The sequence below is a fragment of the Oncorhynchus masou genome, chromosome 28 (assembly GCF_036934945.1).
Source record: "Oncorhynchus masou masou isolate Uvic2021 chromosome 28, UVic_Omas_1.1, whole genome shotgun sequence".
NCBI classification, from domain to species: Eukaryota; Metazoa; Chordata; class Actinopteri; order Salmoniformes; family Salmonidae; genus Oncorhynchus; species Oncorhynchus masou.
In genome coordinates this window covers 60,803,049-60,829,751 of record NC_088239.1, presented here as the reverse complement: position 1 = coordinate 60,829,751, position 26,703 = coordinate 60,803,049, and the positions used below count along the sequence as shown (strand labels likewise).

At 42.2% G+C, this 26,703-nt stretch overlaps 1 protein-coding gene across 1 annotated transcript in view; it reads right to left on the bottom strand.

Annotated features, from left to right (window-relative positions):
* Positions 1-26,703, bottom strand: part of LOC135517027 (transmembrane protein 132C-like) — a 135,389-nt gene that overhangs the window by 10,408 nt on the left and 98,278 nt on the right. The window contains exons 7-9 of the mRNA XM_064941059.1: positions 20,800-20,943; positions 13,669-13,877; positions 9,501-9,783 (exon numbers count right to left, since the gene is read on the bottom strand). Of these exons, the coding sequence (XP_064797131.1) occupies positions 9,501-9,783; positions 13,669-13,877; positions 20,800-20,943 (636 nt within the window). The remainder of the gene's footprint in view (positions 1-9,500; positions 9,784-13,668; positions 13,878-20,799; positions 20,944-26,703) is intronic.

Sequence of the window (26,703 nt, the reverse complement as noted above, 5' to 3'; positions counted from 1 at the left end):
TTTTGCCTGTACTGTCTGGTCCAGCGATGGTGGGTTTGTGCCCATAGGCGACGTTGTTGCAGGTGATGTCTGGTGAGGACCTTCCTTACAACAGGCCTACAAGCCCGCAGTCCAGCCTCTCTCAGTCTATTGTGAACAGTCTGAGCGCTGATGGAGGGATTGTGCGTTCCTTGTGTAACTCGGGCAGTTGTTGTTGCCATCCTATACCAGTCCCGGATGATCAGCTGTCCGTCCTGTCTCCCTGTAGCTCTGTATTAGGTGTCTCACAGTACAGACATTGCAATTTATTGCCCTGGCCACATCTGCAGTCCCCATGCCTCATTGCAGCATGCCTAAGGCACATTCACGCAGATGAGCAGAGACCCAGGTGTTTCTCAGAGTCAGTAGAATGGCCTCTTTAGTGTCCTAAGTTTTCATAACTGTGACCTTAATTGCCTACTGTCTGTAAGCTGTTAGTGTCTTAACCACCAATCCACAAGTGCATGTTCATTAATTAATTGTTTATGGTTCATTGAACAGGCATGGAGAACTTTACAATGAAGATCTGTGAAGTTATTGGATTTTTAGGAATTATCTTTGAAAGACAGGGTCCTGAAAAAGGGACGTTGCTTTTTTGCTGAGTTTATATAGGATTCAATCTTTACCTGTTTGGTGGGTCATCTGAGGGCATAGAGGGATTTCATATACAGTGGGGAGAGTATTTGATACACTGCCGATTTTGCAGGTTTTCCTACTTACAAAGCATGTAGAGGTCTGTAATTTTTATCATAGGTACACTTAAACTGTGAGAGACGGAATCTAAAACAAAAATCCAGAAAATCACATTGTATGATTTTTAAGTCATTAATTTGCATTTTATTGCATGACATAAGTATTTGATCACCTACCAACCAGTAAGAATTCTGGCTCTCACAGACCTGTTAGTTTTTCTTTAAGAAGCCCTCCTGTTCTCCACTCATTACCTGTATTAACTGCACCTGTTTGAACTCATTACCTGTATAAAAGACACCTGTCCACACTCTCAATCAAACAGACTCCAACCTCTCCACAATGGTCAAGACTACCTATGATAAAAATTACAGACCGCTACATGCTTTGTAAGTGGTAAAACCTGCAAAAGCGAGTCACTGGTACTTCCTGCTTTAGATTTAGCTTGTAAGCCAAATGGAGGGCGACGGAGAGCTTTGTATGCGTCACTGTGTGTGGAGTAAAGGTGGCCTTATACAGGTCATTGAGTGCAGTCTTAGTTGAGTGCAGTCTTATATTTTTACTATTTTCTACGCTGGAGAATAATAGTGGAGATAACAAAACTATGAAATAACACGTATAACACACTTCAGTAGTAACCAAGAAAGTGTTAAACAAATCAAAATTTATTTTGTATTTGAGATTCTTCAAAGTAGACACCCTTTCCTTTGGCATTCTCTCAACCAGCTTCACCTGGAATGTTTATAGTTTTGATGTCTCCACTATTATTCTACATGGTAGAAAATACCACAAAAAAACTTGAACGAGTAGGTGTGTCAAAGCTTTTGACTGGTACTGTAGATGAGAACTCTCTTGGTAGATAGTGTGGTCTGCAGCTTATCATGATGTACCCTACCTCAGGTGAGCAATACCTCAAGACCTCTTTAATATTGGACATCACGCACCAGAAATTATTGACAAATAGACACAGATCCCCACCCCTCGTCTTACCAGACGTAGCTGCTCTGTCCTGCCGATGCACAGAGAAGCCAGTCAGCTCTATATTATCTGTATCGTTGTATAGCCACGTCTTGGTGAAACATAAGATATTACAGTTTTTAATGTCCCGTTGGTAGGATAGTATGAATTGTAGATTGTCCAGATTTTTCCAATGATTGCAAGTTGGCCAATAATACTGCGGGTAGTGGTGGTGTACCTACTCGTTGGTGGATTCTTACAAGACACTCTGCCCTCCTCCCCCTTTTCTCTGTATTTTCTTTTCGCGAATGACAGGGATTTGGGGTTTGTCTTGACAAAGAATGTATATCCTTCGTGTTGGACTCATTAAAGAAAAAGTCTTTGTCCAGTTCGAGGTGACTAATTGCTGTTTTGATGTCCAGAAGCTATTTTCGGTCATACGAGATTGTAGCAGCAACTTTATGTACAGAATGAGTTACAAACAATGTGAAAATTGAACAAAAAAGAAAGGCTACTACATTTACCACTTTTAGTCTTGAAATCTTTGGTTGTTTACTACACTACCTTACTCACTCTGTTGAGGACATGGCCTCACAAGTGAATCCTTAAAGAGATGGGTGGGGCTAAGGCTTAAGAGGGTGGGAACGATGCTGAATGGGTGTGAACAAAGAGGTATAAAAACTGAACCAAAACATTTCAAGGACCATTTCTCTTTTTAAGTGGGGTTACAAGTTTATAAACGTTCAAAGCAGCATTACTTTGCCATTGTTATTCCGAATGCAGTGTATGACAGACTATTTTGAAGCTCTGAGTCTGTACTTCTGTCAAATGTCAAACACCTGTTAAAATGTTGGAATCGTCGGAAAGAGATGAGGTGTCACATTTGCAGTGTGGTTTGAAGTGATATGACCTCCCCACATGTGTTACCATGAGCATATATGTAGAGATACAGTACCTTTTGTTAACTTGATGCATTAGGTCTATTTAGGACTATTTTATTATGTAAGTGGGTACATTGTGTCACTGGTTAGATTAAGCCAAAGCTTTATCCTAAAACGCAGCAGCACTCTTACCACCACATTTTCATTCAATGTCCTTTAATCTACTCTAGAATTTAGTGAAATAAAATAATACATAAACCAAAGTAACTTAGAAAAGTAAAGAGGGCCTTTTTATATTACATCTGTTGGTGACATCGTGGAGGCATTGTCAAAACAATGAACCATTCAAAGCTGTATTTGAAGCTTGGGAAAAGCAGTGATTGCGCCTTTAAAAGCTAATAACCGGTTTTATGAGGTGAAGTGATTAATCAATTTAGCAGCAGCTAAAACAACAGGGCAGGGAGAGATGCATCTAACACAAGAAATGTTTTTTTTATTATTTGTAACCTTGGAGACCCAGGACAATCTACTCCCTTTTCAGCAGATTTCTTTTTGATAGTTTGATTACAAGACCCTCCTTGACAATCATAGTGATTGCTCTTTTTATCAGATTTTAATTCCAGAGGATTGAGGAATCTCTTGTTTGTAGCTGGATCTAAAATCACTCCAGTAAAGCGAGAGGCAATTTTGCTATCAAATAAAACTTCAAAGGCTCTCTAACAGCACTGTCAATACTCATTTGAGGCTGCCGCATGTGGGGTTCTCTGAGTGCCAGTGTGTTTTTGTGCGCTTCAGGAAGAAGAGGAAAAAATAAATGAAGAGAGAGGAGAGCATAGTGTGTTCTGTTTTTTGCATTTGTGTGTTTCTTTGCATGTGAGTGATCAGCATCAGAACTATAGATTTGTTTACTGTGTGTGTGTGTGTGTGTGTGTGTGGAGGGGGGGGGGGGCGTAGCAGTGGGATGTCTGTTTTGATTTTCCCTTGTACATATCGTTTTTCTTCGTATATAATTTTCCATCTACGGACTGAACATAATCTCCTGCAACCCGCCTCACCCAAAGTGGTATGGATCGGCTATTTTTTACACTTTGGAACTGGAAACCCCTTCAGCAGCTAGCCAGCTAACCAGCTACTAGCTAGTAGTCAGTTAGCCACTGCTAGCGGTCATCACCGTTATGTCGGACATCTGCCAGCCTCAGCCCGGTCAACTCCTGCTAGCCTGCACAGTGCAAAATCAACACAGAGCATATCGGACTGCTTTCCTCTACCACATCTTACTACCGCAAGCTCTGAACATTTACTCCGGATCATCGCAGCTAGCTAGCTGCTATCCGAGTGGCTGCTCCTGGCTAACATCTCTGTCCCGACGCAAGCACCAGTTAGCCTAGAACCAGACTCGAACCAGGCCCATCTCCTGGGTAGCCGAAGAGATCCATCAAGCAATTCCTGGGCTTCAATGACCTATTTTGACAATTGGCCTGGACCCTATGCTGCTGACAGGGAACCGTGCCGATCCATCACGACTGGTCTACTGACGTAACCATCCGAGAGGGTTTCTGTCCCGAAGCAAGCACCAGTTAGCCTGGAGCTAGCCTGGAGCTAGGCCCATCTTCTGGCTAGCCGGAGAAATCTACCAGATAATTCCTGGGCTTCAATACCTCTTTTGCCAATTGGCAAGAACCCTTTGCTGCCGACACGGCGCCCTGCCTATCCATCACGACTGGTCTGCCGACGTAACCGTCCTAGGGGGTTTCAACAGGCTCTCCCATTGCAACTTCCCCCTGAGGCCCATCTGCTAGCCTGCTGCTAGCCCCGTCCTGCTAGCTGTCTGAATCGCCGTGCCTCTAGCCCGCCTAGCTAGTCACTGGATCCTATGATCACTCGGCTACACATGCCTCTCCCTAATGTCAATATGCCTTGTCTATTGCTGTTTTGGTTAGGAATGTTTATCTTATTTCACTATAGAGCCTCCAACCCTGCTCAATATGCCTTAGCTAGCCCTTATGTTTCAAGCCCCACACATTGCAGTGACCGCACCTGGCTTAATAATAGGTGCCTCTAGAGACTAAACCTCTCTCATCATCACTCAATGCCTAGGCTTACCTCCACTGTACTCACATCCTACCATACCCTTGTGTGTACATTATGCCTTGAATCTATTCTTCTTCAGAAACCTGCTCCTTTTACTCTCTGTTCCGAATGCACTAGACCACCAGTTCTTTTAACCTGTTGAAACTAGGGGTCATTTGTTTTTATTTTGGGAAAAATAACGTTCCCAAAGTAAACAGGCTATTTTTCAGGACCAGAAAATAGAATATGCATATAATTGACAGCTTAGAATAGAAAACACTCTAAAGTTTCCAAACCTGTAAAGATATTGTCTGTGAGTATAACAGAACTGATATTGCAGGCAAAATAATGAGAAAAATCAAATCAGGAACGCAGCGGTTTCAAAATAAGAGACCCTTCCTATGCTTCCCTATTGAGCAGTGAATGGGATATCAACAAGATTCCTTTTTCTATGGCTTCCTTAAATGTGTCTAGTAAGACATAGTTTCAGGCTTTTATTTTGAAAAATGAGCCTGAACGACAACATTCTGTCAGTGTCCACCTGATGGCTCTTTGTGTATTTCTCGCGCAAAAGACAGAGGTAGACATTTTTCCACCCGGTCTTACTGAAAAAAGCTCTGTCCCGGATGATATATTATCGAATAGATATTTGAAAAAAACCTTGAGGATTGATTATAAACATTGTTTGCCATGTTTCTGTCGATATTATGGAGCTAATTTTGAATATTTTTCGGCATTGTCGTGACCGCAATTTCCGGTCGTTTTCTCAGCCAAACGTGAGGAACTAACGGAGCTATTTTTGGCTACAAGAATAATTTTTGGGGAAAAAAGGAACATTTGCTATCTAACTGGGAGTCTCGTGAGTGAAAACATCCGAAGCTCATCAAAGGTAAACGATTTAATATGATTGCTTTTCTGATTTCCGTGACCAGATTGCCTGCTGCTAGCTAGGCATAATGCTATGCTAGGCTATGTTAAACTTACACAAATGCTTGTCTTGCTTTGGCTGTAAAGCATCTTTTCAAAATCTGAGATGACAGGGTGATTAACAAAAGGCTAAGCTGTGTTTGAATATATTTCACTTGTGATTTCATGAATGTTAATATTTTCTAGGAAGATTTTTTTGTCCGTTGTGTTATGCTACTTTGTGTCAGTTGATGACAATTCTCCCGGATCCGGGATGGGTAGTTGTTAAGGGATTTTTTTATCAATAATGACTAATTATGTATACATTTCAATCAGGACTGACTAATCAGAATACTATTATGTTACTGTATAGATGTATGAATTTTCTTTTAATCCTAGTACTGAATATAATGTTGTCAATATAATCAAGAATTAGAACAATGACTGTCTGTTCCTTGGTAGAAATGAATGAACTTATAGTCAGACTGGCTAGAATGCTTATCTCCTCAGGCAGACCTTGGTCGTAAATTATCTAAGTAGGGAAGAGACGTGGGAAGGCTTGAACTATACAGCCATTGTACTGGAGTGGAGATGAGACGAGATGAGACGGGATAGTACGAAAACTAATGACGTCATTGTGGTAAACTGTGTCATGTTCAGTACTATCGAGAATAAATGCTGCTGATTTGATTTTGAGACTGGTCTCTGTCCATTTTATGCAAATAAGAGTCTTACATTGGGTATTAAAACATATATGAATTTAATTCCTGTAATAGTAGTTCCAAGAGTTAACCTTTAGCCGTGCTCTAATCCTACTCACCCCTCTGTTCCTCTGGTGATGTAGAGGTTAACCCAGGCCCTGCAGCCCCCAGCATCACTCCAATTCCCCAGGTGCTCTCATTTGTTGACAAATGTAACCGTAAAATCATTGGTTTCATGCATGTTAACATTAGGAGCCTCCTCCCTAAGTTTTTTTTCACTGCTTCAGCACACTCCGCATTCCCAGATGTCCTAGCCGTGTCTGAATCCTGGCTTAGGAAGGCCACCAAAAATCCTGAAATTTCCATCCCTAAATATAAAATTTTCCGACAAGCTAGAACTGCCAAATAATTTGTGCTTCTACTTTTAAAAATCCACCATTCCAGAAACAAGTCTCTCACCGGTGCTTCTTGTTATAGACCCTCCTCATCCCCCAGCTGTGCCCTGGACACCATATGTGAATGTATCATCCCCCCATCTATCTTCAGAGTTCGTACTGTTAGGTGACATAAATTGGGACATGCTTAACACCCCGTCCGTCCTACAATCTAAGCTAGATGCCCTCAATGTCACACAAATTATCAAGAAACCTACCAGGTACAACCCTAAATCCGTAACCATGAGCACCCTCTTAGATATCATCCTGACCAACTTGCCCTCTAAATACACCTCTGCTGTCTTCAACCAGGATCTCAGCGATCACCTCATTGCCTGCGTGGATAATGGGTCCACAGTCAAATGACCACCCCACCCCACAAACGCTCCCTAAAACACTTCAGCGAGCAGGCCCTTCTAATTGACCTGGCCCTGGTGTCCTGGAAGGATATTGACCTCATCCCGTCAGTAGAGGATGCCTGGTTGCTCTTCAAAAGTGCTTTCCTTTCCATCTTAAATAAGCATGCCCCATTCAAAGAATGTAGAACTAAGAACAGATATAGCCATTGGTTCACCCCAGACTTGACTGCCATTGACCAGCACAAAAACGTCCTGTGGCATTCTGCATTAGCATCGAATAGCCCCCGTGATATACAACTTTTCAGGGAAGTCAGGAACCAATATACTCAGTCAATTAGGAAAGCTAAGGCTATCATTTTCAAACAGAAATTTGCTTCCTGTAGCACTAATTCCAAAACGTTTGGGACACTGTAAAGTCCATGGAGAATAAGAGCACCTCCTCCCAGTTGCCCAATGCACTGAGTATAGGAAACACTGTCACCACTGATAGATCTATTATAATTGATCATGTATTAAGCATTTTACCATGGCTGGCCATGCTTTCCACCTGGCTACCCCTATGCCGACAAACATCTCAGCACCACTGCAGCAACTCCCCCCCCCCCCACCCCCACACCCCCGCTCCTCCTTCACCCAGACAGTTGATGTTCTGAAAGAACTGTAAAATCTGGATCCCAACAAAACAGCTGGGCTAGACAATCTGGACCCTCTCTTTCTAAAATGATCAGCCGAAATTGTTGCAACCCCTATTACTAGCCTATTCAACCTCTCTTTGTGTCATCTGCCTTTCCTTCCAGTTCTCTGCTGCCAATGACTGAAACTAATTGCAAATATCTCTGAAACTGGAGTCTTATACCTCCCTCTAACTTTAAGCATCAGCTGTCAGAGCAGCTTACCGATCACTGTACCTGTACACAGCCAATCTGTAAATAGCACACCAGACTTTCTCATCCCCATATTATTACTTACCCTCTTGCTCTTTTGCACCCCAGTATCTCTACTTGCGCATCATCATCTGCACATCTTTCACTCCAATAACAATGCTAATGTCACGCCCTGACCTTAGAGATCCTTATTTATTCTCTATGTTTGGTTAGGTCAGGGTGTGACTCGGGTGGGAAAATCTATGTTTTCTATTTCTTTGTTGTTTTGCCGAGTGTGGTTCCCAATCAGAGGTTTATTGTTGTCTCTGATTGGGGATCATATATAAGTTGTGATTTTCCGTTTGAGTTTTGCGGGGTGTTATTTTCTGTTTAGTGTCTGTGCCTGATGGAACTGTTCGCTTTCATTTTTTTTGATTGGTTATTTTTGTTTGAGTGTTTCTTGAAAATAAATATCATGAACACTTTCCACGCTGCGCTTTGGTCCACTCTTCCTTCCACCGATGAGAGCCGTTAGAGCTAAATTTTAATTAGTTCTCGCCTCTAGGGCCTATTTATTGCCTACCTCCCTACTCTTCTACATTTGCACACACTATACATAGAGTTTTCTATTTTTCTTTTCTTTTGTGTTATTGACTGTGTGTTTGTTTATGTGTAACTCTGTGTTGTTTTTGCAGTGCTTTGCTTTATCTTAGCCAGGTCGCAGTTGTAAATGAGAACTGCTCAACTGGCCTACCTGGTTAAATAAAGGTTAAATAAAATAAAAAAAATAAAACTAAGCCCCCTATAATAGCACGGTAGGGGAGGGACAGTGACATGATGGCTTTGTAGCAGAGTGAATAATTATAGGGTTATCAAGGTTGCCGTTAACATTCATAATGTGCCTCTCCACTCTTATTGAGTCATAGACATTCTCAAACCATCCAAAAGGACGCAAACAGAGGGTCAACACAGTGCAACCATTGATATGATTTCTATCAATTTCGCTTCTGTTTCTGCCTCTGGGCCAAAGTCGCCATTGGAAATGAGAAAAGGTTCTCAACCGGGATAACATAAAGGTAATAGGGCATTGTACACCGACACACACAACTGAAACTCATCAATAAGGAGAAGAGATACAGGTCCATGGCTCAGGCCTTGGCAAAGCTGTTGTGCTGTTGGGGAAAAGCTTGATCGATTGTGTTTTACACCGTAAGTGGACACAGTAATGATCTAAATGGGATGGGGCATGTGAGTGTGGTGTGTGAGCCTACATGCCCTCAGAGACTCAGCAGCCTTTATTGGCCGTGCCGCAGTCTCACGTTGCTTTGTCAGGCCCTGATTGGCTAAGTGTTTATGTTGTGCCGAGATCGATTCTGTTGCCTTTTTAAAGTCTCCCTTGCAACGAGCCTCGGTTTACTTTGTATTTTCCAATCGTTCCTCCTCCACTCCCCATCCTCTATTATTTTGCTCTCTTTCTTTCTCTCACTCTCTCTTAATCATGTTTCTTTCTCTCCCTTGCTCTCTCTTACAAAAGAATACTCTCATTATCACTCTTTCCCCCACTATCTCTCTCTCCCCCTTTCGATCAAACCCTCCTTCTCTCTCGCTCTCGCTCTCTCACCTGTAGTTTGGCTGTGCCGGTGCTGAGGCCCATTAGGACCTGTCCCTTCAGTAGGCGGGCCACACGTTGGTCCTCCACCCTCAGCGAATCCTGGACCAGGTCAGTCACGTCCACCTGCCAATCACTGCCCAGCAGGAAGTCCTGTTGGCCCAGCCCATCAGCTCCTAGGGCCATAAAGTGTGTGAGGACCCGCACCGTGGTGCTCTGGTACTGAGGGACACAGCCACTCTCTGTCCTCTCACTGTCCACTTCATCACCATCATCCTCACTCACCCTCTCATACCTGGAGAAAAGAAAAAGAAAAGCACTTGTTAAGAAGCAGAATAAAAGGAGCATTAAAGTTTACACCGTTTACTGCAGTTACCACAGACACATTTGAACGAGGGTATTTGTTTACTCCGGAGCAAAATATCAAATAAATACAATGCAACCACATTTCAGAGTAAAAATATGTTTACTTGCAATGTGTTTTTAGTTTTTATAAAAAATTATCTACTCTATTCTATTCCTCCATTACTCTGACTTCTCTGTCTCTATCTTCTCCTATAATATTTTCCATTGTTTGAATTGAAAGAGATTGAAAGCCTGACTTATAGGGACCCAGTCTTCCAACTTGGTCTCAGAGTATTTTGTATAATTCTGTATGTAAATCTGAACACTCCATTTAGTATGACATGTTACATTTCCTATGGTATGTATGAATTGGTATGATATTTTACGAATTAGAATTTGTATTATGTGCTCCGAATTTGCAAATGTACAATATGTTACACATTTACAAAACATATGATATGTTACGAATTTTAGCTAGGTGGCTTGGTGGCTAACAATTTATAGACATTAATCTAAAATAATTCATACATTTTAACCCCCAAAAAACGTTATGTCTGTCATAAATAGACAAGATGGATATGAGATGAAAGGCGAGTTCCTAACGAGTTCAGGAAGCCAAGCAAGAGCTCTTTGGGACATTCACAGCAATTGGGGCAGACATTTTGACCAGGAGATGTTTAGAACATATGTAAAATGTCTCCAACACTAAACATACAAATATGTATTTTACAGATAAAAGGAAGGTAAAATCTTATAGTTAGCCATTTTATTATGCTATATTTAGAAAGCATATAAGTAATTTCAAGCCAAATTCATACAGTTTTGTTGAATAGGAAATATATAATATAAAATATGTAATATATATTAATATTTTATATTGAATCCTCAACAATGACTACACCTCAGCGATTTATAACTATTTTTACCAGAAAGGTGAGATTTGAACCTTTCTTTGAGTATGCAGCATTACTAGTTAATAATGTTTATGGCCCTCTCATGATGAATAACTACTTTTGGGGATTACATAGATTAAATCTTCGATTACATTTAGTTAAATTTAGCTGGTTACAAATTCTAGCTAGGTGGCTAGGTGGCTAATGTTAGGGGCTAGTGTTAAGGTTGGGATTAAGTTTAGGAGTTAGGTTAAAGGGTTATGGTGCAAAGTAGCTAAAAAGTAGTAAGTAGTTAAAAAAATGCAAATTAGCTAAAATGCTAGAGTTGTCCGTGATGAGATTCAAACTTGCAGCCTTTCGGTTGCTAGCCGTTTCTGTTATGCACCCACCCATCTATCCATCCACCCCGACGAACCACCCTCCTTTCGTTTTTGCATTAATACGTTTTCATGTTCGAAATTGTCCTCTCTCCTCAAACAATAGCATGGTATTCTTTCTCTGTAATAGCTACTGTAAATTGGACAGTGCAGTTAGATTAACAATAATTTAAGCTTTCTGCCAATATCAGATATATCTATGTCCTGGGAAATGTTCTTGTTACTTACAAACTTGTGTTAATCGCATTAGCTTGCGTTAGCTCAACCGTCCCGTGGAAGGGACACCGATCCCAAAGTATTGACCTTTCTCTTGCATTTCAAATATGTTGGTAAAAAAAACACGGGCTGGTTTTTTCTTTGTATTTTCTTCTACCAGATTGTGGTCTTCTATTGTGTTATATTCTCCTACATTCAATTCACATTTCCACAAACTTCAAAGTGTTTCCTTTCAAATGGTACAAAGAAAATGCATATCCTTGCTTCAGGGCCTAAGCTACATGCAGTTAGATTTGGGTATGTCATTTAGGAGAAAATTGGGGGGAAAAGGAGCTATCCCTAAGAAGTTTTAATAAACAAATTAGGCACATTTGGGCAGTCTTGATACAACATTTTGAACAGAAATGCAATGAATCATTGGATCAGTCTAAAACTGTGCACATACACTGGTGCCATCCAGTGGCCAAAATCTAAATTGCACTTGGGCTGGAATAATACATTATGGCTTTTCTCATGCATTTCAAAGATGATGGTACAAAAAAATACTAAAGAACTGTTGGTTTTTTCTTTGTATTATCTTTTACCAGATTGATTGTGTTATATTCTACTACATTCCTTTCCCATTTCTATACACTTCAAAGTGTTTCCTTTTAAATGGTACCAAGAATATGCATATCCTTGCTTCAGGCAGTTAGATTTGGGTATGCAATTTTAGGCAAAAATTGGGGGAAAAAAGGGGGTAAGGTTTTAAGTAACCATACCAAAGGTAACATACAGTTTCATACTAAATGTAGTGTCCCGGAGTTACATACAGAATAATATGAAATTCTCTGAGACCAGGTTGAGTCTTTTTCATCTACTGTGATAAACCCCATACAGCAGCAGTAGGGCTTATTAGGTAAAGTACAGACCAGAGAGGCACCTGTCTTCAGCCCAATGACAGACAGAAAGTGGGCCAGAGACTCTAAACTCCTGTAAGCAGTGTAGCACTGTGAAAAGCCGTAAACACGGAGGCCACATCCATTACCCTGATACCACTCCAATCTCCATTCTCTCGTTCTCTCTACCTTACATGTTTTCTCATTCAAATCTCTCTCTCTCTCTCCACTCAGTTCACACCCTCTCTCTCTCTCGTTCTTTCTCCACTGAATTCATTTTCTTTAAAAACAACCCCCTCCCCATCCCCCTCTGTTCTCTGGGCCAGGCCAGGTGGTTGGGCGAAGTGCGACACTGACAACTTCCATTAGGTTTAATGATGCGTGGCCATCCAGGCAGAAAAACAGGCTGACAGGTTAACATGCTAGAGCTGACTGGCGTAGGTGCCCGGGCACCCCATTCCTCCCCCCTCCACCTCTTCAACGGAGGGATGACACACACGTCAGCCTAATCGAGGTGACATTTGCGGCAGGGCGCAGACAAAAGCATGCAAGCCGTGTTCTCACTGATGACCGTCAGGTCAGATAAGGTCTGGGCGTATAATGAGCTCGCTTTCAGACCCACGACTCGACTGGCCTTTTCACCTCTCCTACCCACTGAACTAGAGTGATCATGGGCTCAGAGAGGGCCATGAAAGCAGGGGCATATGTGTTAGAACGCCACCTGGTGGCCCCAGGGTTAAAGGGTTGCACAGTGCATTGGGGATAATGATGTATGTTGAAGTGGATTCGAGCATGCATTGTGCAAGGTAACTGAACAATCTACAGAACATATGCCTCAAGCTAAAGAACTCAAGCTTAATTGCCCAAATTGAATTGCCCGTACTATAACAACGAGAGAAAATAAAAGACAGACTCAAACTCTATTCTATTCTTCTCTCTCTTTCTTCATTGTTCAGACATGCCTTTGCAACCAATAAATCTCGCTTTCACAACAAACAGAAACAAGACTGGCTGTGTAAGGACATTTCCAGAATGTTGTAGAGGTGATAACAGATATGTTAGTCTCGTGTCTGGCTGACAGAAAGTGAGTCAGCGACAGAAATGAGAGACAGAGTCATGGCAGTAATTGAAAGTCACATTTTTCCCTCAGAGAGACCACCGACGTCACCTTGGTATCCTGATCACAGCAGTGGCCATAGACAGGGGAGTGATGGGAAGAGGAAAGGTGTAGGTGTCATGATTAAGACATTAGCATCCTCACAGTTATTCTAAACTGCCAGATGAAGATACTACTTCAAAAATAAGTGGTAAATATGTGGGAGGTGGTGATACAACCATCAAAATTAACAAGATGCTTGAAGATGATTCTTGAAAGTTAGTATTTTACTTTGTATCGCAATTACTGTTTGAGTCAATTTCCCAAGCAGTTTGAACCAGGTAACACATCTCACTATCTGGTAAAACTACTGACCTCTTGGTGCCGGCGGCCACGGGGACTCTCCAGCCCTTGATCTGGCTGAGTTCGGGGTTGGCTATGTCGATAAGCAGGGGGAGGCGGGGCATCCACACACTCATCTCCAGTTGGGCACTCAGGTAGCTGTAGGTGAAGTTGAGCACCATCCTCATCCTCCCCCTCGTCTCCTTCCCATTAACAAACACATAGTCACAACGATCTGACACCTGGGAGGAAGAGGATGAGAGAGAGGAGAAATAGGAAAACATGTTATTAAGAGAAAAACAAAAGAAACTACACTGAGTGTACAAAACATTAAGGACACCTGCTCTTTCCTTGAAATAGACTGACCAGGTGAATCCAGGTGATCCCTTATTGCCACTTCTTAAATCCACTTCAATCAGTATAGATGAAAGGGAGGAGACAGATTAAAGAAGGATTTGTAAGCCTTGAGACAAATGAGACCTGTATTGTGTATGTGTGCCATTCAGAGGGTGAATGGGCAAGACACAATATTTAAGTGCCTTTGACTTTGAACGGGGTATGGTAGTAGGTGCCAGGCACACCAGTTTGCATCAAGAAATGCAACTCTACTATGTTTTTCATGCTCAACTGTTTCCCGTGTGTATCAAGAATGGTCTACCACCCAAAGGGCATCCATCCAACTTGACACAACTGTAGGAAGCATAGGAGTCAACATTGGCCAGCATCCCTGTGGACTGCTTTTGAAACCTTGCACAGTCCATGCCCCAATGAATTGAGGCTACTCTGAGGGCAACAGGGGGTGCAACTCAATATTAGGAAGGTGTTATTAATGTTTTGTACACTCAGTTTAAGTTCAAAATGTAGGCTACTGCTTTATGAAAGAATAAGATACAACAGTATAGTCAGTGTCTAAGGGAAGTCCAGGGTCGAAGTTGCATCAAATTATTTCTATGCAAATATTAGTCATACAAGTTTGTACAGCTAGAGGGAGACAACAACGTTATTCTTATGTCCTTCAAAGACTTGACATTGCTCCCTCTGCTCTGTAATGATACAGATGACAGATTTGGCATTCCTTGAGCAAGCCCTTGAAGTCTCTATTTGTGTGTGTGTGTGTGTGTGCGCGCGCGCGTCAGTGGAGGCTGCTGATGGCAGGACGGCTCATAGTAATGGCTGGAATGGAGTCAATGGAATGGTTTCAACCAATGGAAACCACATGTTTGATACCATTCCATTGACTCCCTTCCAGCCAATATTATGAGCCGTCCTCCCCTCCGTAGCCTCCACTGGCGTGTGTGTGTGTGTGTGTGTGTGTGTGTGTGTGTGTGTGTGTGTGTGTGTGTGTGTGTGTGTGTGTGTGTGTGTGTGTGTGTGTGTGTGTGTGTGTGTGTGTGTGTGTGTGTGTGTGTGTGTGTGTGTGTGTGTGTGTGTGTGTGCGTGCACGCCCAGTGTGGAGGAACGGGCCACAAATCTCAACAGATGGACCAGAGAAAGACACAAATCCCAATTGCCAATCAAGAAACAAAACCCTGGCACCAGGTCACCCCTCTTCATGATTGGCTAAATCTGCTCTGTCTCCTCCAATCAGTTCCAAAGCCTCTCAGATATAGATCGACCAATGGCATGGCAGGGTTTCTGAAGAGCATCTTCGCAACGTATGAACTTCTACCTTCAAACAACCTAAACCACTCGATCAGGCATGTATTCTTTCACAAAAGACTGGGAGGACAGATTTTGTTTTAGTTTCTCCATATGCAACGGCTTGTCAAAGCCTGTCATGTATAATCACAACCATTTTCCATTCATCTGAAGCTTTGGATGGAGCGATAATGAAGATGGGCATCACTGTTAATCTCAGCATGCCCACAGTTTGGGTGTGCAATTAGTCTTTTATAAATCTAAAGCAGACTATCATCACTCTTCGCTGGAAGTGTCTTGGCAGTTTTTTCCACAAATTATGTGTCAGAACATCCACTCCTAATAGATTCACTCTGTCAGTTCTCTCTTTCTCTTCTCTCCTCTCGCTCTCCTTTTCTCTCCTCTCTCTCTCTCTCTCTCTCTTTATCCCCTTCTCTCTCTCTCTTCCTCGCTCTCTGTGCCTCTCTTCTCACCCGTCTTCTATCTTCGTTTAACTGTCATTAAAACAGGCTGTATATCAGAACCTACTTTAACCTGGGAGAAGCTTCTATAGCTTCTCTATGTTGACCTGTTCCTTCCTTTCTTTCTTCCTTTCTTTCTCTCTTTCTTTCTTTCTTTCTTTCTTTATTTCTTTATTTCTTTCAGAACCTCTCTCTCTCTCTCTCTCTCTCACTGCATTCTATTTTAACTATCTACAGTTTTAGAAAAAAAGGTATCTAGAACCTAAAATGGTTCTTTGCCTATCGCTATTGGATACCCCTTTGAAGAACCTTTTTGGTTCCAAACCTCTTGGGTTCCTTTCCATAGAGGGTTCTACGTGGAACCAAAAACCAGAAACCCTTTTGGAAGCCTTTTTTCTAAGACTGTATATGTCCCTTCATCTGTCAATAACTATTCAACTACAAAGTTGAATTAAAGTTAATTTGAGGCTTCCGAAACTTTGACACGGAATGTTCCACATCAATTAACAAATATAGACATTGCCATCATATTGATTTTCTCTGTAATTGTCGGGCCGTGGATATGTGAAGAAAATGTGTTATTTTACAGTGTTCTTTGTCTAGAAGAGAATAATTCAATAACGTTGCATGCAACAGACAATTACTATAGCGTTCATTATTCAAGCTTATAGAACATAATGCTTTGTTTGAATTAAATTACCAAGAGTAGCTTGGAAAGAGACATGCATGTACATGTGGGGTAAGTTGAGTAATATCTTACATTCAGCATCACTCCGTAAAGGGAAATATACTATTATTTCTAACAAATATATCTACATATATTTCAGGATGTTGAGTATCCCTGGAAAGTTTTTTTGAAAACACAGCTTGTCCCCCCAAAAAAGTGGTCTCTTGGCACAACTTGCAGTACCCTGGGCATGGAGTAAATTGAGTTGCGGGACAAGTTAAGCTGCCAAAAAATATCTGTGTTGAATGAAAAAGGACCACTAGCTTTTTAAAACCATGTCTATCTTTATTTCCCAAAGACAATTCAACACAATCACAATCACTTTTTTGTTCTTGAATAAACGTAAGCATACAGGCTAACAAACACATTGTACTTAAAAAAATATATATATTGTCAGAAAGGTGCAGTGAAATATGTTTTTTTTCAGTGTCAGCCATGATAGTACAGCCCTGGAGCAAATTAGGGTTAAGTGCCTTGCTCAAGGATACATCAACATATTTTCACTTTGTCAGCTCAGGTATTCAAACCCGCTACCCTGACACCCTAACTTTGCTCCTTAGTGGCACAGAGGTCTAAGGCACTGCATCTCAGTGCTAGAGGTGTCACTACAGGCCATGGTTCAATCCCTGGCTGTATAACAACTGGCTGTGATCGGGAGTCCCATATGGCGGTGCACAATTGGCCCAGCATCGTCCGGGTTAGGTGAGGGATTGCCAGGGTAGGCCTTTATTGTAAAAAAAAAAATTGTTAATTGACTTGCCGAGTTAAATAATAAAATAAAACTACCTATTTTCCCATGTGGTTTCTTCTTTCCTAAATATTTAGTCAAATTATACATATTGTTTCCTAGAAACAAGGGTGGCTCATCTCATCCCTTTGGCTTACCCCACTCTCCCCTACTGTACATTGTGTTTAAGTACACTAGTCCTGTCTTAATTGTCTTTAGGGCTCCTTAGTGGCGCAGCAGTCTAAGGCACTGCATTTGTTCTTGTGGAAAAGTAAACGGATGAAATTATTAATCTCAGATCTACCTCTTATGACTGAAATAGTGGATCAAACCTAATCATTACTGTTGATTTGGTTATTCATCTCAGAGACTATCACAATTATATTAGGTTTTGACAGTGTAATCTTCCAATAACACCAAGACCCATGAGGTTTAGAATCACCATCAACATTATGAAACCTACAGTGAGCTCTCACTCTCACACACACAACTTCAAATGTACAACCAGAAACACACACAAAATAAATAAACACACATATACACAAACACACACCCTTACACACAAACACACCCACGTGCACTCATCCCTCATAGGAGGGGGAGTTTGGCTGCACTCTTCCCCCTCTCTCTCACTGTCATATCCTAAGTATTTAGCAGTGTGTGCTATTAGAGACAAAAAAACTGGGAGGGACGTTGAGAGTGGAGCGCTGTCTGTCTATTGGTGGTGAATAGAATACATGTAGCATCTATATTATTCGGAGCCGTCTAATTACCACCACAAACCGATGCTGGCACTAAGACCACACTCAACCAACTATATAAGGCCATAAGCAAACAAGAAAATGCTCATCCAAAAGCAGTGCTCCTTGTGGCAGGGGACTTTAATGCACGTAAACTTAAATCTGTTTTACCTCATTTCTACCAGCATGTCACATGTGAAACCAGAGGAGAAACAAACTCTAGACCACATTTACTCCACACACAGAGATGCATACAAAGCTCTCCCTCGCCCTCCATTTGGCAAATCTGAATATAATTATATCCTCCTGATTCCTGCTTACAAGCAAAAACTAAAGCAGGAAGTGCCCGTGACTCCCTAAATTTGGAAGTGGTCAGATGACGCAGATGCTATGCTACAGGACTGTTTTGCTAGCACAGACTGGAATATGTTCTGGGATTCATTCAATGGTATTGAGGAGTATACCACACCAGTCATCGACTTTATCAATGTGCATCATCGACGTCTCCCCTACAGTGACCGTACATAGATATCCCAACCAGAAGCCATGGATTACAGGCCGCATCGAGCTAAGGGCTAGAGCTGCCGCTTTCAAGAAGCAGGACAATAATCCGGACGCTTATAAGAAATCCCGCTATGCCCTCATCAAACAAGCAAAGCGTCAATGCAAGGATTAAGATTGAATCCTACTATACAGGCTTTGACGCACGTTGGGTGTGGCAGGGCTTGAAAACTATTATGGACTACAAAGGGAAACCCAGACGCGAGCTGCACAGTGACACGAGCCTACCAAATAAGCTAAATGCCTTTTATGCTCGCTTTGAGGCAAGCGACACTGAAGCATGCACGAGAGTACCAACTGTTCTGGACGACTGTGTAGCCGATGTGAGCAAGACCTTTTTAAACAGGTCAACATTCACAAAGCAGCGGGGATAGACAGATTACCAGGACGTGTACACTAGGCATGTGCGGACCAACTGGCAAGTGTCTTCACTGACATTTTCAACCTCTCCCTGACAGAGTCTGTAATACCAACATGTTTCAAGCAGGCCACTGTAGTCTCTGTGCCCAAGAAAGCGAAGGTAACCTACCTTAATGATTACCGCCCCGTAGCACTCACGTTGGTAGCCATGAAGTGCTTTGAAAGGCTGGTCATGGCTCACATCAACAGCATCCTCCCGGATACACTAGACCCACTCCAATTCGCATACTACCCCAACAGATCCACAGATGGTGCAATCTCAACTACACGGCAGGACCTGGTCAATGACCTGAAGAGAGCTGGGACCACAGTCTCAAAGAAAACCATTAGTAACACACTGCGCAGTCATGGATTAAAATCCTGCAGCGCATGCAAGGTCCCCCTGCTCAAGCCAGCGCATGCCCAGGCCCATCTGAAGTTTGCCAATGACCATTTGGATAATCCAGAGGAGGAATGGGAGAAGGTCATGTGGTCTGATGAGACAAAGATAGAGCTTTTTGGTCTAAACTCCACTCGCCGTGTTTGGAGGAAGAAGAAGGATGAGTACAACCCAATAACACCATCCCAACTGTGAAGCATGGAGGTGGAAACATCATTCTTTGGGGATGCTTTTCTGCAAAGGGGACAGGATGACTGCACTGTATTGAGGGGAGGATGGATGGGGCCATGTATCACGAGATCTTGGCCAACAACCTCCTTCCCTCATTAAGAGCATTGAAGATGGGTCGTGGCTGGGACTTCCAGCATGACAACGACCCAAAACACAGCCAGGGCAACTAAGGAGTGGCTCCGTAAGAAGCATCTCAAGGTCCTGGAGTGGCCTAACCAGTCTCCAGACCTGAACCCAATAGAAAATCTTTGGAGGGAGCTGAAAGTCCGTATTGCCCAGCGACACCTCCGAAACCTGAAGGATCTGGAGAAGGTCTGTATGGAGGAGTGTGCCAAAATCCCTGCTGCAGTGTGTGCAAACCTAGTCATGAACTACAGGAAACGTATGATCTCTGTAATTGCAAACAAAGGTTTCTGTACCAAATATTAAGTTCTGCTTTTTTTTCAATAAAATGCAAATTAATTACTTAAAAATCATACAATGTGATTTTCTGGATTTTTGTTCTCTCACAGTTGAAGTGTACCTATGATAAAAATTAAATTATAATAACCTCTTCATGCTTTGTAAGTAAGAAACACTGCCGATTTTGCAGGTTATCAAATACTTGTTCTCCCCACTGTACATATGTATATGTACACAGTGTCAAACGTGCTATTTATTCTGTGTTGTACTGTAGGACACAGCATTCACTCATCAAGTTCAGTCTATATGGCGTTGTGGCTGTGAAGGATGAGAGACTAAAAAGATGTAAAGACAACCCATTATTGTCATACTCTGTGTCACACCCTGATCTGTTTCACCTGTCCTTGTGCTTGTCTCCACCCCCCTCCAGGTGTCGCTTATCTTCCCTACTTATCCCCTGGGTATTTATACCTGTGTTTTCTGTCTGTGCCAGTTCATCTTGTTTGTCCAAGTCAACCAGCGGTTTGTCTCAGCGCCTGCTTTTCCCCAGTCGCTCTTTTTCCTCATCCTCCTGGTTTTGACCCTTGCCTGTCCTGACTCTGAGCCTGCCTGCCATCCTGCACCATTGCCCCTACTCTGGATTACAGACTTCTGCCTGACCCTGGGCCTGCCTGCCTTGACCTGTCATTTGCATGCCCCTGTTGTTCCGATAAATATTTTTACTTCAACACAGTCTGCACTTAGGTCTTACCTGAAACCTGATACTATGTACTGTAATTGAACTGACGTTCTCTTTTGGGTTGAAAAGGATTGATTCCCCCTAGTCTATCTCCTCAAGGTTTCCTCTCAAGGTTGCATCCTCTATAGTGTACACTCACCTTGACCACCTCTTCATCGGTCGACCGACACTCCACCGACTCTGTTACATCTGTAACCGTGCCGTCTGTTCCTACGGTGACCACTTTTACCGGCACAGCAACCGTCCTCCCGGTGAGGACGGCTGTATTCAGGATCTCAGTGTTCTGAGAGGGAGAAGAGAAGAGGAGTTAAGAGTTCTACTGAAGAGAGCAACCACACTGACAGATGCAATGTTTACTTTACTTATTGCAATATAACCTAAGATCACAAGTACTTTAAAGCAAGGTTACTCTCTCTCACATTGTCAACTAATTGGCATTAGCCTAGAACTGACAGTGGAAATAGTCGTAGATTTCAATAAATGAGTCAGTAGTACGTAAAATAAATGCTTGCACGTCTGCTGTACGTCCTAATTTCCCTGTGAATGGAGGACCAACGATCCAGTTGTGCCCCTATACAGCAGTTAAGGTGACATTAATACCAGTGGAGGCTCCTCAAAGGAGGAAGAGGACCATCCTCAGTGAATTTCATAAAAATTAAAAACAGTGAAACATTTAAAAAGTTATAATTTTTTGATATAACTAAACTACATTTTTTCACCTGTCTGTCAGGATTTGGCCAGGATTGTTCCGGTTTTGGCCACTAAATGCACCCATTGTGCTTTTTTGACCCTTTTGTTTTCCCCTGTTTCCAGATTATTATTTGGACCTCGTGCCTCGTTTCCCTTGAATGTATTTAAACCCTTAGTTTTCCTCAGTTCTTTGCTCTGTGTTTGAATGTTAGCACCCAGCCCCAGCGATGCTGTGAACATTTGCTACTCCAGTTGGACTCTTTGTATTTGTTCTGGTTTATTTATTTTTGATTATCTTTTGAGGCTTTTTCCCTGCTGTACCTACCACCTTGTGGATTTACCTTTTTGACTTGGAGGATTACCTTTTTCTCTCGGAATTACTTTTGACGTTGTGGATTTATATTTTTGCCTGAAGTACTTTCCTTTTTACTTTATTAAAACACCGTCTCAAGTACTGCTGTGTCTGCCTCATCTTCTGGGTTCTGCCGACTATTAGTGGCTCAGTTTGCTAAGTGACTGTTTCTCACACCGGAGACCCGAGTTTGTAACCGGGTCCTGACACTGTCACCAAATAATTAAAACACACTGTTTTGCAATGAAGGTTTACAGTAGCCTCAACAGCACACTCTAAGGTAGCACCGTGGTGTAGCCGAAGGACAGTTTGTTTCCGTCCTCCACTGGGTACATTGACTTCAATACTAAACCTAGCAGGCTCATGGTTCTCAACTCCTTCCATAGACACAGTAATTATGACAACTTCCGGATTACATCCTCCAACCTATCATAGCTCTTGCAGCATTAATTGACATGTTGTCCACCCAATCTGAGAATGAATCTAGTACTGAAAGCATAAGTTACATCTAGCTAACACTGCAGTGCATAACATGTAGTGAGTAGTTGACCCAAAGTGAGAGAAAGACAATAGTAGAGTTTTGAACTAATTAATTTCTTCAAAAATGAAGGAGAACCAGAAGAGAGGGAGAGAGAGCTATATTCCGTAAGTTTTTTTTTGTTGCTTTCACTTACTTACAGTGCCTTCGGAAAGTATTCCGACCCCTTGACTTTTTCCACATTATGTTACGTTATAGACTTATTCTATAATGGATTAAAACAATTATAATAAAAAAATACATTATTTACATAAGTATTCAGATCCTTTCCTAAGTGAATCGAAATTGAGCTCAGGTCCATCCTGTTTCCACTGATCATCCTTGAGATGTTTCTATAACTTGATTGGAGTCAGCCTGTGGTAAATTCAATTGGTTGTACATGATTTGGAAAGGCACACCTGTCTATATAAGGTCTCACAGTTGAAAGTGCATGTCAGAGAAAAACCAAGCCATGAGGTTGAATTAATTGTCAGTAGAACGCTGAGACAGGATTGTGTCAAGGCACAGATCTGGGGAAGGGCACCAAAAATGTCTGCAGCATTGAAGGTCCCCAAGAACACAGCGGCCTCTATCATTCTAAAATGGAAGAAGTTTGAAACCACGAAGTCTCCTCCTAGAGCTGGCCACCCAGCCAAACTACGCAATCAGGGGAGGAGGCTCTTGGTCAGGGAGGTGACAAAGAACCCAATGGTCACTCTGACAGAGCTCTAGAGTTCCTCTGTGGAGATGGGAGAAGGACTGCAGCACTCCACCAATCAGGCCTTTATGGTAGAGTGGCCAGACGGGAGCCACTCCTCAGTAAAAGGCAAATGACAGCCTGCTTGGAGTTAGCCTAAAGGCACCAAAAGGAAACAAGATTCTCTGGTCTGATGAAACCAAGATTGAACTCTTTGGCCTGAATGCCAAGTGTCACATCTGGAAGAAACCTGGCACCATCCCTATGGTGAAGCATGGTGTCGACAGCATTGTGATGTGGGAATGTTATTCAGTGGCATGGACTGGGAGACTAGTCAGGATCGAGGCAAAGATGAACGGTGCAAAGTACAGAGAGATCCTTGATGAAAACGTGCTCCAGAGTGCTCATGATCTCAGACTGGGGCAAAGGTTCACCTTCCAACAGGACAATCACCCTAAGCACACAGCCAAGACAACGCATGAGTGGCTTCAGGACAAGTCTCTGAATGTCCTTGAGTGGCCCAGCCAGAGCCCGGACTTGAACCCGATCAAACATTTCTGGAGAGACCTGAAAATAGCTGTGGAGCAAAGCTCCCTATTCAAACTGACAGACATTGATAAGATCTGCAGAGAGGAATAGGAGAAACTCCCCAAATACAAGTGTGCCAAGCTTGTAGCGTCATAGCCAATAAGACTTATTACATCTATTTTGATTTGTTTAACACTTTTTTGATTACTACATGATTCCATATGTGTTATTTCATGGTTTTGACATCTTCACTACTATTCTACAATGTAGAAAACAGTACAAATGAAGAAAAACACTTGAATAAGTAAGTGTCCAAACTTTTGACAAGAGCATAAACGAACACACGACATACATCAGGCGCAGGCGCACACGCACCCGCACGTCCCCCCCCCCCCCCCACACACACACACACACACACACACACACACACATACACCCACACGCACTCCCCCACAAACACACACACACGCACACACACACACACACACACATCCCACTCAGTGCAGCTTAGTTTCAATAAAAGACCAGTTAATAGGCCTACATCTGTGAAAGGCAAAGTTAAAATGGACCCCAGACAGGCCTTTGTTCCCTACACCAGACATCTCTCTGTTCGCGTTGTTAATTCCATTGGCCCTCTCTTTTTGAGCAAAACAGATAACATTATTTAACGCTCTGCTGTGGATAATGGAATTCAGTCTTCTTTCTTCTCTCTACCTTTCCTTCTCTCTCTCCCTCTCTCTCCCTCTCTCTCTCTCTCTCTCTTACTCTCTCACTCTTACTCTCTCTCCCTCTCTCTCTTACTCTCTCTCACTCTCTCTCTCTTACTCTCTCTATCTCTTACTCTCTCACTCTTACTCTCTCTCTCTCTCTCTTACTCTCTCCCTCTTACTCTCTCACTTACTCTCTCACTCTTACTCTCTCTCTCTCTCTCTTACTCTCTCCCTCTTACTCTCTCACTCTTACTCTCTCTCTCTCTCTTACTCTCTCTCTCTCTTACTCTCTCTCTTACTCTCTCACTCTTACTCTCTCCCTCTTACTCTCTCCCTCTTACTCTCTCTCTCTCACTCTCTCTCTCTCTCTTACTCTCTCACGCTCTCTCTCTTACTCTCTCTCTCTTATTCTCTCCCTCTATCCCTGCCTGCTGATTCCTCGCTCAAGGATCCAGTCTTTTTCCCTCTCTATCATTTCACTTCTAATGTTCTTTAATGGGAAGTAGATATATTAGCTCACTTCTCTGAATTCAACCTGATTACTACTTTGATCAAACATTAGTCTCCTATGCTTTCCACATACAATAACTTGAACGTATTGTTTTTCTTCAATTCCACAATTATGCTAATGTAAGTCAGATGAGCAGCCAGGGCCGGGTGTGCAAACAGACAAGCAGCTATCCACACTGTTTCATCTACTGTCAAAATATCCATTTAACCATACCTGGGAAATGGCCCCGATAAACATTGGGCAAAATTGGACCGAGGCGCCACTTTCCCTCCTATTAAATTAAAATCTGGGGAAGGTTGTTAATTCTAAGTAACAGTTCCACTTTTTGACAAAGGCAATATTTTGAACTGTCAGTCAAAACAACCATTCAGGAGCTTTTGAAATGAACAATGTCTTCTTCACTGAAGGTTTTCAGCTACAGAAGATGTTCAACAGTATCAGCCCTCCCTCACAATGGGTTTGATTGTGCTATGACATAATCATAGACGTGAATCATAGAATCTATGTAACCCATCCATAAACCTAGAGATAATATGTTTATCGTACAGAAGGCCTTATATTTTCTATAACTCCATTGGAAAAGAAATATAACATTGGTCATCAACAAGTCGATCGCGATCGGCTGGTTGATCTCTGAGGCATTTCTAGTTGACCGCTAAACATTTCTGTAAAAAACCCAATGATTATGTCTTGAGTTCCTATTATTTATTTTTTATTCATCTCGCGCTGTTGGCAGTAGGCGGACCCGATTCAGCTGTCTTGCGTGGCAGGTAGGCAAAGTGTTCCCATTTTTAACCATTTTAGGTGTCTGAAGGTACACACTTCCTGGTGGGCCCGGAGAGCAAATCAAGTGCACTATAGGTCTAACCCTGACCAATCGGATGGCTCAGCAGTAATGTAGCTGGCATAAAAGAAAGCTACAGAAAAGTTGATACTGAGATTTCAAAACTTTAAACTTCATGATTAGAGAGAGACTGTCAATGTTACAGAAAAGAGTTGCTGCTTTTACGAGTGAGTACATGTTTAAATTCTTACTCAGCACTGTCAACACTTTGTATTCAACACTTTTATATGGCATAAAATGTGTATTCTTCCTGCTTCCACTTGTGCTACAACCACTGAAGCTGTAATGAATGAGTAGGAAAGTGTATAGATAGGCTTGCATGTTATTATCAGCGGCTTGGTTAATTTTTAGTTTCAATATTTAGCTTTCTCTGTAACATAATTAATTTGTGCATTTGGCAGAAATAATGGGGTGCAACTCGAGTTTCACCATTAGCTAGCTGGAAGATGGAGGAAAGAGAGAGCTGATGGATATTGAGAAGTGGACAAGCTGCTCTCTCCCAAACTGCTCTCTCCCTATCTCCCTGACCATCAGATGCAGGCACCATCAGCCCAGTTAAATAAAATAAAACTCAGATGATTTACATTTATGCTCACTCAGATGTGCCTCACAAGAAATTCAACAACTGATCTATTACAGGTGTTATCATATAGCCTACCTCAAAAGAGTCCAAAGAACAGTACATTGGAAGGACAATTAAGACAATATAGTCTACTAAACAAACCTCAATGCTACAGTACTGTTGCATAGGCTTACGTTTTTTTACTTCTTGTGGCTGGGGGCAGTATTGAGTAGCTTGGATGAATAAGGTGCCAAGAGTAAACTGCCTGCTACTCAGGCCCAGTTGCTAATATATGCTTATTATTAGTATATTTGGATAGAAAACACTCTGCAGTTTCTAAAACGGTTTACATGATTTCTGTGAGTATAACAGAACTCATATGGCAGGCAAAAACCTGAGAAAAAATCCAACCAGGAAGTGGGAAATCTGAGGTTTGCAGTTTTTCAACTCATAGCCTATCGAATATACAGTGTCTATGGGGTCATTTTGTACTTCCTAAGGCTTCCACTAGATGTCAATAGTCTTTAGAACCTTGTTAGTTGCTTCAACTGTGAAGGAGGGTGGAATGGGAGCTGAATGAGTCAGTTGTCTGCCAGAGTGGCATTTCTGAAGACAAAGGAATTCTCAGGTTG